Source organism: Heterocephalus glaber, unplaced genomic scaffold (assembly GCF_053883595.1).
Source record: "Heterocephalus glaber isolate CG9 unplaced genomic scaffold, H.glaber_assembly_v1.0 deba00001532, whole genome shotgun sequence".
Classification (NCBI taxonomy): Eukaryota; Metazoa; Chordata; class Mammalia; order Rodentia; family Bathyergidae; genus Heterocephalus; species Heterocephalus glaber.
This window is the reverse complement of record NW_028258330.1, coordinates 18,974,154-18,990,186: the sequence shown is the minus strand read 5'-3', so window position 1 is coordinate 18,990,186 and position 16,033 is coordinate 18,974,154. Positions and strand designations below refer to the sequence as shown.

Genomic DNA, 16,033 nt, shown 5'->3' with positions numbered 1-16,033 from the left:
CATGCTCTACACACTTTGGAGATTCTTTATGCTTTTCAGTAGGAGTATTAAAAACCTTGAGAATTTGAATTTAAGAAGCTGCATTTAACTTTACCTATATTTATTTGTCAAACTTATTTTATTGTTGTTTTTTTTTTTGAGACAGGATCTTGCTATGTAGTTCAGGCTGGCCTTGAACTCACTATGTAGCCCCAGCTGGCCTCAAACTCATGGTGATCCTCCTGCCCTAGCCTTCTGAGTGCTGGGACTGCAGGCGTGTACCACCATGCCTGTATCAGTCAGTATTTACTAGGGAGACAGATACAACACAAGATATATAAATACATAAGAAGTTACAAGATTGGCTTCAATGGCCACGCACAGAGTCAGATGAGGAAGAGTGCAGAGGGTCTGTCTGCACAGTGGAGACCAAAGGATTTAGTCGAAGGTCTGGAGCTCACTGCAGTGTCTGGCGTGAGCCTGTATCAGGGGGACAATGGGTCTGCAATGGAAGGCTGAAGAGCCTATGCCAGAAGGCTGAAGGATCTGCGCCAGAAGTTGAACAGTTTGTGCTGGAAGCCAGGAGATGACTTCCAAGGCGAAGACTAGAGCTCCTGGAAGGAACAGAAGCAGATCTGTCCTCATTTCCCCTTTATAACATCCAGATGATGAGCTGCCCTAGGTCGTGGAATTGCTGAGCCGATTTAGTTAAGCTTCTCTCAATCAAACTTCTCATGTTGACACAATCAATCAACCATCACAATGCCTTATTCTCTAACTTATTTAGCACAGACTGCTTCTCTGAGTAATAACTACCAAAGCACAAGACCCTTGTGGTTATTTAGAAGTTGACAGTATCCTAATCAAGAATAGTTTAGTCAAAGACAAGATAGGTCTTGAGTGTGAGAACTAAAGGAAATCTTTCAACCCTCTCAATACTTGGGAAGGGACAAGATATTTCATATGTATGGAATTCTAAGTTGTTCCAAGCTGCTACAGTTTGGATATTAAATGCTCCTCAAAAGCTCAGGTATTGAAGGCTTAGTCCCCAAATGACTGTACTACTGGGAGGGGGCAGAAACTTGAGGTGAGGCCTACTTAGAAGGGCCTGGTCATGTCCTCTCTTTCTCTTTGCTTACTGGCTACAGCAAGTCACAAGCAGCTTTATCCCACCACATACTTCCTGCCATGACATTGTGCCTTATCATAGATCTAAAGGCACAGACCCAACCAACCATAGGCTGAAACCTCTCAAACTGTGAACCAAAATAAATCTCTCCTCCTTAAATTTTTTTTGGTACTGGGGATCGAACTTGGGACCTTGTGCTTTCAAGGCAGAGAAACCACTGAGCTAAATCCCTCCTCCTTAAAATTTGATTGTGATAGTTAACTGACTGTGTCAATTTGAGTAACAAATGCCCAGCTAAATTGGGTTAGCACAGTTCTGGGTGTGGCTGAAGGGATTTACTGAAGACAGAAGACCCACCCTGGGTGTGTGTGGTACCCACCAATAGGCTTGTCCTCTGAATGGAATAAAAGGGAAACAAAGAAGGAAGGCTCACTTCTGTTTCTTCCGAGGAGCTCCAGTCTACACCTTCACCTTGGACATTGTCTTCTGGCTTTCAGTGCAGACTCTTCAGTCTTCTACTGAAGACTTGTCCGCCTCCTGATACAGACTTGTACAGGACACTACAGTAAGCTCCAGGCCTTCGACTGCATCCTTTAGATCTCTAGCACTCAGCCCTTTTGCACTCTTCCACACCTGCCTCTGTGGGCAGTCAATGTAAGCCAATCTTGTAAATTCTTATACATTTATATATCTTACATTACATCTGTTTCTCTAGTAAGCACTGACACATTGATTATCTCAGGTATTTTTTTTTTTTTGGTACTGGGGATCGAACTTGGGTCCTTGCACTTGTGCAGCAGGCTGTGAAACCACTGAGCCAAATCCCCAGCCCTATCTGAGGTATTTTTTGACAGTGACAGAAAGCGGACACACAAACTCATTGTATTTCATCTTGAATTTTGTGTATTCTCCTGAGACCAGTTGAGATTTATTTGGAAAAGCAGTCAGTCCTTTCACCTTGCCTGTGAGTCGTGATGAGGCCACCAGAAGTACGTAAGCCATACTCTGCATTTGTGTGTGCATGTGCATGTAACACATATCTACATAGCTCTACCCCTCTTCACTAGTGGACTCTGGGCCAGGGGCCAGGCCTTGGACAAGTGTCTAGGGGTTTAAGAATGTCATGTTCTTCATACCTTCATCCTTTGAGAAATAGGTAATGTTTTCCCAAGTTCTTCACACCACTACCCTCTGGAAGAAAGGTCTTTGGCCTGAAGAGGCCTACTGCACACCCAAATGACCTTGGGACTGATGGGGTCTAGTGAATGGAGAAAGAATGTAGTCTGTAAACCTCTGTGGCCTGTAACTTTGTGATGATATCTTAATTTTTACTCCCCACTGATGCTCTACTTTAGCTGCAAGAGGTCTATCCACTGGCTCTTAAAAAGTAGAAAAGGAGAGGAAGAATCACTGAAGGCCAAAGGGCATACTGGGGCTCCAGGATGCCTCCAAGAGTTCTTTTCCTACTGATCTCCACATTCTTTTTTTTTTTTTGGTACTGGGGATCGAACTGGGGTCCTTGCTTGAGGCAGGTGGTGGAACCACTGAGCTAAATTCCCAGCCCCCTGATCTCCACATTCTTACGGATGGCTGACCTGTATAATAATAAGACATTGAATAAATGATGGGGTACGACTTCCCAGGATAGGTCACAGACGATAATGCAACTTCTGCCTTGCTTTCACATGGATCATTAACTCTAGGGGGAAGCCAGCTACCAAGGTATGAGGACCCTCAAATAACCCCCAACTTGTGACCTGAGACCTCCTGCCAACTTGCCACCCATATAAGTTGCATGGTTCCACTAGCCCATTAAATATTGGCTTTTCCCCAAGGGAGACTGAGAAGAGTGACAAATAATAATTTGTTCCGTCTCTGTCTCTCTCTGTCTCTCTCTGCCTCTCTCTCTCTCAAAAATAAACACTTATTTTAATAACCACAAAAAACGAAATCTTTCTTTCTTTCTTTCTTTTCTTTTTTTTTGAGACAAGGTCTTGCTTTGTAGTTCAGGTTGGCCTTGAACTCACTTTGTAGTCCAGGCTGGCCTCAAACTGGCAGTGGTTCTGCTCCCTCAGCCTCCCGAGTGCTGGGATTACAGGTGTGTGCCACCATGCCAGGCTCATTTCACTTTTTTAAAAAAAAATTTCAAAGTACATGGGTGGCGGGGAGGTTGGTGCCTCAGTGGGCAAAGACAAAGATACTCTGAGCTAACCATTATTTATTGGGTACACACAATAATTGGAGGGAGTATCAGGTGACTTGGGGACATGGGTAATCCTACATTGATAAGGCTCTTATGTTGATGAGGATCTTAGGTCCAGAAGATCTTATGTTGATGAGGATGGTAAGGAAACCATTCTTACAATAGTAGATGGGACAAGATAGCAGGCTAATAAAGAACTTGTCCTTCCCCCGGGTGAAACCTCTTTTTTTTATTATTATTATTACTGGGTTCTAGAAGAAGCAGGATATCTTCAGCTGATGTACTCTTGCCCTTGAGTGTCACAGTATCACTGGACTGTTGAGGCCTCAACTTGTGACCAGGGGCAAACTGGAGTTATATTTCCATGTGCCATAGCTCCTTTCACTTTTTGAAAACAAAAAATAGCTTAATTTTGGGCTTGTTTACTTTCTTCCAATGCAAATCTTCAATTTCTTTTTAAAAATAAATGTCTTATTTTAATATAACACACATATATAAAAGTGTACAAATTGTAAATGAACATCTTGATGAAATATTAGAAAGTGAGCACAGTCATATAACCACCACCCAGATCAAAGAAACATCAGCCTCCTAAAAGTCTTTCATCACCCCTCTCTCCCCCTTTTCCAAAAGTAACCACCACCCTCATCCCTCACATTTTCTAGTAACGCTGGACTTAATTCATTAGGGTGCTGAGGGTTTAACCCAGGTCTTGAGCATAGTAGGTAAGCACTCTTATCATCTCCAGCTCCTGAACTAAATATAAACAGAAACATACAGTATGCATTTTGCTATTCTGGTTTCTTTCAATTTATATTTCTGAGTCAGGATTATAAACATCCTGCCTAGTTGCCATTAGTATAGGCTTCACCTACTATTTTAAATACACTTTAATGACAGTACAAATTGTAAGCAAAGGTGTCATACACTAGAGAGGTGAAGGTCATATATGAGAGAAACCTTTCAATAATTTATTGGAATCTTACTAAATCTGTGCTTTCTTTAGATTATTATAGTTAGAGAGTAGCTGAACTTCTCAGCAGTCCAGTCCTCCCTGTCGCCATCTAACCCAGGGGCTTGTGTATTCTAGACAAGCACTCTGTCATTGAGCTACAACCCCAGACCACTGTCTTTTTTTTTAGGTTTTTGAGACAGGGTCTTGCTTTGTAGTTCAGGCTGGCCTTGAACTCACTATGTAGCCCAGGCTAGCTTCAAACTTGTGGCAATCCTCCTGCCTCTTCCTCCTGAGTGTTGGGAGGCACAGGCATGTGCCACCATGCCCAGCCACCACTGTTGTTTTTAAAAGATGCTTGTTTTTTGGGTAAATTATCTTCATTATCCAAAAAGACAAAAAATTTTCCTTATCATCTTGCTTTGGGGATTGGATGTAAGGTGCTTGGTAAACTGTAAAAACACTACACAGATTCCTAGCATTGTTTTTATGTTGGGTTGCATCTTGGCAGCTATGAGATAATTAAGATGATTCTATCAGAGCTCACAGACTTGAACCCAAGAAACTTCAGGTCAAGGAGGATCACATTTTGGGGGTCAAAAGCCCAAAATATAGGCATTGTTGGGCAATGGAATTTAGAATAGTAGCTATAGGTGTTCTCCTAGGAGCCATGCAGTGTGTAAACCTGCTGGGCCTGAAATTTCAAGTTAGGAAATAGGGTTTCCAGTTATCCCTACAGTGAGGGGCGCTAGTTTGCAGTGAGCTTAATTCTATTCAAACAAACACAAGAGAATCTCATCCTCTGGTTCAGCCTGGTACTATACCAGTCATGATGGCAGGGGTGAAGAAAAGAGCTAAAGCCTAAGGGACATTACAGTCTCCAAGGGGAGTACTATGAAATAATTAGTAAGCTAGATAAGCTCACAGGCCACTTCAACTCGAAGGACTGAGGGAGTGCTTTAGGAGTACAGAGCTGTGTGGTATCACCGTAAGCTTGGGCAGCCTTTGGTAGAAGGGATGCTTGGCAGGATCTTTGGCAGATTAGAGACGTCAAGGTCTCAGGGCTGTAGGTGACCATTTTCTCTCTCCCAAAGAGAAAGATGATTGAAACAAAAACAAAAACAAAAAAACCCCAACCAACCAAACAAAAAAATCCAGCGCAGGCTCCAAGTCCTTCTACATCTCAACACACCATACAGAAAGGGAGACTCTGGGTCTTTTTCAAAAAGTCATCTCAACTTCCCGGCTCCCACACCTCCTCCTTCACCACAGGCAATGGATTTATAAAACCATCTCCTTCCTCCAGTTGCTATGGAGACCAATCCTGGTCCTTTCATTCCTGTGGTACCGGGGAAATGGAGCGGGTTTAGCCAAGCATGCTGGGGGAGGGGGGTGTCAGTAGAATATAGGAACGGCGGAACCTGTTCCAGGGACAAATCAGCGGGTTCAAGCTTTTCTGTCTGCCTACGACAGGCGGCCACCTGCCACCAGGCCTTTAAGTCTGGAGAGGTTTCGGGACCCGGAGCGCCAACCTCTCCACGAGTGGGGGTGGGCAGAGAGGGAGGAGGGGAGGTGGGCCCCTCCACCCACGCGTCCATTGGGCGGTGTCGCCATCACTCTCCCCAGGGCGACACCGCCTTCTCCTCAGTGGCGCCCGGAGCCTCCCCTCCTCCGCCACCTTCCGCCCCGCCCTGTCCCAGGGGGCCTCTCATTGGGCACAGTTGCGGTCAATCTATCTCGAGTTAGGAATTCTATTGGGCGAGAGGCCTTCGGTCCTCCCTTAGCCTGCTCGGATTGGCTTGCTTCGAGTTGGCGCAACGGAAGAGGCGGCCGGCCGAGGGTGCGCCTCTGCTCCGGCTGAACTGCCGCGGAGGACAGGAGTTCAGCGCTGGGGGGTTGGCTAGGGCGGCAGCAGTGGCTGCTGTGCATGGGAGCGGGCCGGCTCGGCGCGCCCATGGAGCGCCACGGCAGAGCCGCCGCTACCTCAGCTCCGTTGGCCGGAGAGCAGGAGCCCGGAGGCGCCGAAGAAGGGCGGCGGCGGCGGGAGCCACTGCGGCGCCGGGCTAGCAGCGCCTCGGCGCCCCGGGTCCGGGCCGCGGCAGAGGGCGCGAGGCGGGACCGGCCCGGCTCCTACAGCGGTTCTGCCTCCGTGTCCCGCCAGCGCGTCGAAAGCCTCCGGAAAAAGCGGCCTCGTAAGTGCCCTGTGGGGCGCCCTGCGGCTCGCCCTGCCCCCTTCCGGTCGCGCCGTTTTTCCCGCGCGCAGACGGGGCCCTGGACGGTGGCCTCGCGGTGGTGGGAGGCCTGACGTCCGGCTGGAAGTCTCGGTTTCCCCGTCGCTGCGCCTTCGGAGTTCGGCCCTCGCGGCCATCGGTCCGTGCTTCGCGCTAGTTGCGGTGCGAGGACCCTTCCTCCTCCTCCTTAGATCCTTGGGCTTTCTTTCCCCCGAAGAATCACATGATTTTATCCTCGAGAAGGCTTCTTTTGATTAATTTCTATTGCCTCGCAACCCCTCCCCCTGGATCCTTTGAATCGCCACTGTCTTCCGTGGGTTCCCAGAGAGCCGCCTTCCAAGATGTTAAGTCCTTTCATCTGACGATTTCCGGCTTACTGGAAAATGGTTTGCCGTTCCCTGAGTTGCTCGAGGCCTAAAACTGGGTTCCCTGAACCGTGCTCCTCTAAGCTTTGGCTGCTTTTCTTCCCATGAGAATTCAGGTCATCTCACACCCAGACGTCTCCCGATTTCCTTCCATCTATTTGCAGGTAGTCACGATTCAAGGCTGTAATATTTTGGACATTAAGGCTTTTTCTTTTGAGAGAAAACTGTATCTTCCTGCATTTTGCATTAGGAGTTGCCCTTCTCACAGAATCAATTTCCCAATTTTATTACCAGATTCCCTTTTCTGCATTGTGTATTTTTTGCCTTTTACAGGTTTTCAGTTCAGGCCTGCCGTCTAGCAGCCATTGCCACTGTATAAAGTATCAATTGTCCTGATACAGTAATATGAGCGTTATCGTGTAGCAGCGTTTTACGTATCGGTAGACTTGGTGTTGATGGTTGCCAAATTCCTGTTTGAGGAAATCTACTTGCTTATAATGCAGATCGTGAGAGTGAGGGAAAGGTACCAGGATATGTGTGAGGTCTGTGTTGGATAGGCTGTGCCCTAGCCCAGCTACCCATTTGCTTTTCATTGTCATCCGTGATTTGAATGATTAAATGTCGCTTTCGTTTTGCTATGGGAAGTTTGGAAGTTTTTAGTTTTTTTGTCTTTGGTCTTGCAGGAAATTTGGCAAACAGATTCTCAACCTATTCTGTTTTTGGAGTTGTCTGGTTTTGGTATTGTTTGAAGTGCACCTGATTTTTAAGCAGTGCAAAGCATTATTTCCTTCATGGTTTTATACTATGTCATTGGAGATGGGTGTAAGTTCCGTAGATTCAGCAAGTAAAAATCATGGCCACTTAACTGTTAATGAGGATTCAGAGTATTGTATTTTGGGGTTTGCATGGGGTCCAGCACTCTTCTACGAGCTGTACTAAGGCATTAGCTCTCAGTTCAGAGGTGGGTGAGAGAATTCCATTTTACAGATGGGAAAACGGGCTCACTGGCTAGTCAGATGGCTAACGTGGTGGACTAGAAGTGCAAACTCCGAAATTCTAGCTTTCTTGCTTCTGCTCTTAACTACTGTGCTTTACTGAATTGTTTGTTCTGTTTCTTCATTTCTGTAAGAACAAACATAAGCAGTATCTTTGTGTTCAAGGCTGAAATACTTGAGGTGGAAATTGTTAGCTATTGTGGAACCTTTGAGGATAAAATTGGCATGGAGAGTTAAGAGTGTCATTTTCTCTGCTCACTTTATCTTTGGAATCAGAATCTGGAGAGGGGTTGAACAAAGTGTCTTTGAACTAGCTCCTCCTGTCATTCAAATCAAGATGATTGAAAGACCGCTCTGGTTTAGACGGTTTGGGGGGGGGGCTATTAAGGTAGTTGTAAAACTTTTTTTTTTTACAATACTGGAGATGGAACTCGGGTCTTGCACATGCTAGACTAGTACTCCACCACTGAGCCGTAGCCCCCGTCCTTTGAAACTTCTTTTAAGGAACTTAGCAGACACATATTCATGTTGTAGGATTTATGTTTTGGTTTGGTGTCAGATATTCATCGCATTTTCTTTTTTGCCTTCTTTGAGTGTAAATCGTGAGAAGCCATCTCAGATAATGAGACCTATAGAAGAAATGAACAGGGTAGTTAATGCTTGTTCTTTATATTTGCTCTTCCTGTGCTATCCATGGGGCATTTGTTATGTGGGAAGGCAGTTTGTTGCTGGTGAACTTGCCAAGAGTATACTTTTGTCTTAACTCTGTAAGAATTCAGTGACGGTTAACCTGTCTTTATCAGGAGGGTTGGGTATTAAAGGGTACTGCCTTTTGTTTGAGATTAGAAATCCTTGTTCTGATGTCATTACATTACTTATCTAAGAGATAAGTACTAGACTACTTGTCTAAAGGGGCTAGATGTCATTTGAAACTAGAAAATACTCAGTTTTTCTTAAACGTTCTTGTAACTCTGGTTGTGGTCATGTTCTGTCACATATGTCCTTAGAGGAGTGTGGTTCCCAAATTGGTTGCTATTCCAGATTAATTGCATCAATAATTAGGGATGAGGCTAGGCATGTGGGTATCTAAGAAGTTTTTCAAATTTTTGGATGAGAATGAGGGGTATGTCTTACAGGACAGAGAAGTACTAAATAAAAGATTGGTTTAAAAATGATAGGTGGGCGGGGGATTTAGCTCAGTGATTCTGCCACCTGCCTCGCAAGCACAAGGTCCAGAGTTTGATCCCCGGTACCCCCCTCCCCCCCCGTATGATAGGATCACAGGATAGGGATATTAGCTTAGTGGTAGAGCAGTTTCCGAGTATACTGGAGGTCCTGGGTTCACTGTGTCTGTCTGTTTCTCTGAGACAGGGTTTTGCTGTGAAGTACAGGCTGACTTTGAACTTGTGATTCTCTTGCCTTTTCTTCCTAGATTCTGGGATTAAAGGTATGTGCTATCATCACCTGGCTAGATTGAATATTTTTGGGGTTTTTTGCAGTTCTGGGAATCGAACCTCAGACTTTGAGGTCTGGGGAGCATGTTGAGCTCATCCATACCCCACCTACATCCCTCATTTTCTAACTGCTTACTTGTTAGACACTGCCAAATAGTTTATAAACATCTCACTTAGATCTCAGTATTACTCTGTGAAATAGTTTTCTTTTCTTAATCCTTTAATTTCCAGATGAAGAAACAGGCTCTGAAATTGTCCCCTCTGTCCAAGGCCATACAGCCCTTGAACTTGCAGCAATCCTCCTGCCTGTCTCTGAGTGCTGGGATTGCAGGCAGGTGCCATGATGCCTAGTTGGGTTTTTTGTGTGTGTGTGTGAGGCCTAGGATCTGAACCCGGGGGTGAGTGCATGTTAGGCATGTACCTGTACTATGCCACTGAGCACTTTGCCAACCTGAGCTTGGTTTTGATTCTGACTTCAGATGCAGTGTTCTTGGTCCCCATTTTGGGATGGCAAGAAGCAAATGTAATCCAGAGCTATGGTTCTCAGAATTTTAAATTATGTCCCTTACCCACCCCCAACCCTGCTTCAACACAGAGGGGTCCAGAATCATTTTTTATGTCTTATTGAAGCAAGAATTACATACAATAAAATGCACAAGAGAATATACATTTTTATCAAGGGTCCCAGATGTGCAGCAGATGTCCAGGAGGTGTGGGAACTGGGATCACAGTGCTCCAGAGCAGTGTGTGAGGATGAGCTGGTTCTCTTAGATACCTTGTAGCACACTAGGGAGATCTTTGGGACATGCAGATTTTGGAATCATGCCAATCATGGGATAGCCTTAACCCTCATTTATCTTGAAGATAAAACTGTTTGTAGCTTGGCAATACTAACTTTGAAAAGATATATTTTTCTTTGGCTTTTGGGGTTTTGGGGGGACATCCAGCGTGATAGAATGGAACTGGGACTGGAGCCCAGTGAGACTGCACTTTATAGGGGGCTCAGTATTTTGGCTTGTAGTTGAGGAATTAGAGTTGCTCACTGAGAGATCAGGAAAAAAGTTGATTTCCTGTAGCCTCTTAGCCTTTTTTTTTCCTTTAGCCCATTTTTTGTTTGTTTGTTTTGCAGAACTGGGGATTGAACTCAGGACCTTGTGCTTATGAGGGAGGCGTGGTACCGCTGAGCCAAATCCCCAGCCTTTTTTAGCCCATTTTTTGAGAAAGAGTGGCAGAGGATTTTTTTTCCTGGTATGGAGGATTGAACTCAGGACCTTGTGCTTGCCATGCAAGTGCTACTGAGCTACATCCCTGACCCAGGAGAGGATATTTTTTAACTTACTGTTTTATCTTTCTTTTTTTCTTCATTTTTGTGGTGCTAGTATCAAATCCAGAGCCCTACTCTACTCATGATAGGCAAGCATTTTTATACTGAGCTATATCTCCAGTCTTTGTTTCACCACCTTTAAATGAAACTACAGTAAATATGACCACTCATTTTGGATGTATAACAAATGTAAAGCATTAAGCATGGCCTAAAAATAGTCTAATCATACAGCTGTAGAAAATGGTACAGTATATTATTTTAGGGGCTGTGTGTATGAATCATGAACTGTATTTGGATACTGTGGTTGTTTCTCTTTCTCTGCCCTCCATTTGTCTGGGGAGATCAAGAAAATACAGTATGCTATGAAGAATATTTTGTGCAACACTTGTTAAAAAGAGAAAAGGAAAAAAGTAATTGACTGTAGGCTGTTGGAGAAGACCTTATCGGGCAGTGAAAGGAATACCTGTTTTATGATCATTTGAAAGAGCAGTGATGTTGGTTGGACAAGTTTGTAACAAACTGAGCATTTCTCAGGTTCATCAACCTGGACTGTCCTTGTCTTCAGGCACTGTTCTCTAAATTTATGTCAGCAAGACTGATTAAGATATGAAAACTCCCTTTTTATAAATTAAAGTTTAAAGTTTGCTTTCTAAAAGTGAAAACTAGCTGTGCTTGGTGGTGCACGCCTGTATCCCAGCTCTTGGGAGGCTGAGAGGCAGGAGGATCACAAGTTAGAGGCCAGCCTGGACTACATAGTGAGTTCAAGACCAGCCTGAACTACACAGTGAAACCCTGTCTCAAAAAAATAAAAAACAAAACAAACCCCCCCCCCCAAGTGAAAGCTGTCTCTCAGTTTTTGAATATTCTTACCTTAGTTTATGTGTCTATATTTTCAGAATGTAGAATTTATTGAATCTACTGGTTTAATGATAGTGTTTCATAAATAGCCCTTGAGTTTGAAACTATTTTGAGAAAATAGTAATTATGAAAGTATCTTTTAAAGTGCTGCCTAGACCACTGTAGGGATTGAGATGGCAGTATCTTGACCACATGTGGTCTGGTGAAGATACATTTCATAACGTTGGAAAATTGGGCACACTTGTATAAACCATGTATTTCCTATTGGAAAAAAAAGCCTTTCCATTGTTGAGACCTATTATGTGACAGAAATTTTCTGTAAGTAATGTGCGATAATGAGTTTATAGTCTCTGTAGAAATGTGTCATAAATCAAGAGTAGATTGCTGATAATACTTTAGAGCGTTGTTTTGTTTTGTTTTTTTAGACAAGGTCTTGCTATGTAGTTCAGGCTGGCCTTGAACTGGTGGCAAACCTCTTGCCTTAGCCTACCAAGTGCTGGGATGACAGGCATGGATCACCACACCTGGCTTTAGAGCTCTTAATGTCAGAAAATGTGCTGAGGGCTATAAAAACATCTGTGGAAAATAATGGAAGGACCTACTAGAATTGAAAGCCTTTTTCTAGCAGTGAGGTAATAGGTATGGTACAGCAAGACTTCCTTTTTCCAAGACTTTTCCTACCAGAAGCACATGGTGTTTTAAATAGGAACTGGAAGGATTATTACAGTATTATTAAGTTATGGTATATGGGCAGTGAGTGGGAGGAAGTTAAGCCCCTTTGGACAGGCTGCATGTTTAGAAATGGCACAATTGCATGCACTAAAATAATCCCCCCACCTATCAGCTGTTTCCTCAGTTAAGGTCTGATGGCCCTTCCATACCTCTCAATGCCTCTGTTCTTGGATATGTGAACATGTAGTTCCATCAGGAGTACAGAGAAGAATCTGGAAATCACTAAAAGACTATAACGAGGACATGAACTGAGCTACTATTTGTGTGTGTGTGTGTGTTTGTGTGTGTAGGTGCCCATGTTTCCTTATATAATGTTGATCATCTTTAGTTACTTGTGAATTTTTTATTAAACTGCTCTTTAATTTTACTGTTATTTATTTACTTTTATCAAGAACACAAGAACATGGGCTGGGGATTTAGCTCAGTGGTTTTGCCACCTGCTGCACAAGTGCAAGGACCTGAGTTCGATCCCCAGTACCAAAAAAAAACAAAACACAAGAACATGTGTACTGTGCTTTTAGAGTTGTAAGATAAATCTTAGATTTGTTGAAAGATATTTGTTAAAGTGCTTAGGATATCTGGGATTGAGCCCTAATGCTACTTCTTGATTGTGTCTTGGGCTCTTTGCACCTCAGTTTCTTAATCCATAGAGTGTGATAGTTATAGTATTTATCTTGTCTGGTTACTGTAGATTTTAAGCTTCAGCAATATGATGCCTATTATAGCACTTGGCTGTTAATAGAGGATCATTTAAATTATTTGATCCAACCTTTTGTTGTGTCCAACCTTTTGGCTTGCCTGGCCCTCATTGAAGAGGAATTGTCTTAGTCCACATACAAAATACATAATATAGTTAATGTACATAAGTAACAACACTTAAAAACATTTTTTATTATAACATTAAAAAAATAAAAAGAGCCAAGCATCCCACAGTGTGCAGGTTGGATGGGCATGCCCTGCAAACATATTGGCCATTTGCTGATATTTCAGTCTTTGTTGCTGAGGAAACTAGAATAAGGCTTCATTTGCATTAAGCATTACAGAATGTTCCCTTGGCCTTAGACATGACCAAACCTTTTGATCACAGTCCTGTTGATGTGGTATATTTTATTGGTAGATCTGTGTGTATCATTTTCACTTCGCTATCTACAAGGTTGGCAAAGTCATTTGTTCAAGAATGGCTGCTGTTAGGGAATAGGAATTAGGTCTCTTTGCTTCCTGCTTCAGGTAGAGCACTGGTGCTTTAAGAAAAAGACATGGTTTTCTTTTCTTCTAGGTGCAAGGGACAAGATTTTCACAGCTTGGTGGCCAGGTTGGATTAGGCTAGTCACTGAGAGTAGAATTTCTTTTTCTTCTTAAATTCTTTTATTGTTACATTTTAGGTATACAACACATTTACATTTCTCATTGGGAACTTGTACCTTTATATGATGCATCTTGGTTCTTATTTTTTCCCCATTCCTAGCCCTCCCTTCACCCCCCTCCACCCTTCCCTATTTACAAAGACTTTATTTCCATTTTTTCCATTTCTCATCATTTTTCCTTTTCCTTCTTTCCTTTCCCCTGCCCCTCCCACCACCCCTACCCCTTTGGACCTTTTCTTCCTGTTTTGCATTATCGATTATTCATTCTAATCATTGGTACATTTTAGGTATACAATATAATGACATTCATCATTGGAAATTTGCACTTTTACATAATCTCTCTTGGTTCTTATTTTTCACCCTGGCCCAGCCCTCCCTTCAACCCCTCCAGCCCTCCCTATTTACAAAGATTTTGTTCCTATTTTTCCATTTTCTCATTTTAATTTCATTCCCTTCTTTCCTTTCCCCTACCCCTCCCACTTCCTTCCCCTTTGCCCCTTTTCTTCCTATTTCACATTACCTGTTATACATTTTAGTCCTTATTTACACTTTCAGTTTCTCACACCAGAGAAACTATTCAGTATTTATACATGTGTGTCCTATTTATTTCAGTTAAGAGTATGGCCTCAATGTGCATCCATTTAGCTATAAATGTCTCTAATTTCTCATTTTTTATGGCTGAGTAGTACTGCATTTTAAATAGCTTCTTTAATAAATGGTGCTGGAAAAATTGGGTTTCAACTTGCCAAAGATTAAAACTATACCTATATCTCTCGCCATGCACTAAACTAAAATTGAAATGGATTAAAGATCTAAATATTAAAATAGAAATGCTGAACCAGTTGGAACCGACGTTAGGTAGAACTCTTGAAGACATTAGTGTAGGAAAAGATTTTATGAACAAGACCTCAGTTGCCCGTGAACTAGCACAGTCAACAAGTGGGATCTCTTCTTACTAAAAAGCTTCTGCACAGCAAGAGAAACTACCAGCAGTGTGAAGAGACAACCCACAATGTGGGAAAAAATCTTCACCTGCATTTCCTCAGACAAAGGTCTACTATCTCGAATCTATAAAGAACTTAAAAAGATCAGACCTCCCAAATTTAAGGACCCAATCCAAAAATGGGCATCTGAAATGAACAGACATTTCTCAGACAAAGAAGTAGAAATAGCAAATAAATACATGAAAAAATGTTCAACATCACTGGTCATTTGAGAGATGCAAATGAAAACAACACTGAGATTCCATCTCACCCCAGAAAGAATGGCTGCTATCATGAAATCAACCAATAACAAATGCTGGCGGGGCTGTGGGGAAAGAGGAGCCCTGCTCCACTGCTGGTGGGAATGTTGACTGGTGCAACAACTGTGGAAATCAGTATGGAGATACCTCAAAGAACTAGAACTGAAAGTCCCATTTGACCCCGCTATTCCACTGCTGGGAATCTTCCCCAAAGAATTAAAAGAATCATACCACAGTGATATATGTGCACCCATGTTCATAGCAGCACAGTTTGTGATAGCTAAAACTTGGAAACAGCCCAAATGCCCATCAACTGGAGACTGGATAAAGAAAATGTGGTTTTTGAGAGTAGAATTTCTAATCTTGACAGAAAGACAGCAACGAAGGGACAAGACTTTTCTTGGAGCTGAGGTGGAATGGCTGCTGGGGAGTCAACCACAGTGTTCTTTTTAGAATTGTATTGGCTTTGTTATCTTAATTTGGGGAGGATTGACATTTAATATTTAATTTTCCTGCCTGGAACAGGCTACATCTGTCCACTTGTATGTCTTTCACACATTTAAGTAGCAATCATAACCATTTAGTGTTAGATGTTTAAAAACTATTTTATAGCTTTTGTTGTATTGTTGTGCATAACCTTTTTATTGTCATAAGCTTATTGGGTCTTATATATGAAAAGGTGTTGGTGTTTGTATCTGAATACTTTTAATTTTTTTCCTTTTGTTTTGACTTTCTTAAATTTTATTTTATGTTTTTGGACTCTTAGAACAGTCATGGTTTTTCTCCTTTAAACTTAATATAGAAAGCCCCAGTAATTAGAATTTGTAATGTGAAAACCATTCTTTCCTTCCTGAAAAGATTCCCTGTGGACCATGGTGTGTTATTCTTACTGTACTACTATACAGTGTGCTATTCTTACTTTACTATACTTACTATTCCATTATTTGATAACTTAGTGCTTTTACATTTTTGTTATGAGATTTTCTTTTCTTGGAAGCTCTTATAGTTTTGATATGAGATTATGCTAGTGGAATGACTAAAACTTCATAGATTTTTATGTGCCCTAGTTAGTGCCCAGGTGTGGTTTTGCATACTTGTAATTCCAGCACTGAGGGAGACTAAAGCAGAAGGATCACAAGTTCAGGTCCTGCCTGGTCAACCTTGTCTCAAAATAACAAATAAAAAGGCCTGTGATATAGTTGGT

General features: G+C 42.6%; 1 protein-coding gene across 6 annotated transcripts in view; it reads left to right on the top strand.

Annotated features, from left to right (window-relative positions):
- The first annotated feature begins 6,085 nt into the window (after positions 1 to 6,085).
- The window catches only part of Pank2 (pantothenate kinase 2), a 54,036-nt gene continuing 44,088 nt past the window's right edge, over positions 6,086 to 16,033 (top strand). For 4 of the 6 annotated variants that reach the window (XR_002393459.2, XR_015441981.1, XM_021255010.2 and 1 more), the window contains exon 1: positions 6,087 to 6,455. Coding sequence is in view for 3 of the 6 variants with exons in the window: in XM_021255010.2 (XP_021110669.1) it covers positions 6,191 to 6,455 (265 nt within the window). In the remaining 3 variants the exon portion in view is untranslated. Of the gene's footprint in view, positions 6,456 to 6,560; positions 7,024 to 16,033 lie in introns of those variants that run through there. The other 2 variants (XM_087188706.1, XR_015441983.1) reach the window with 2 other exon arrangements.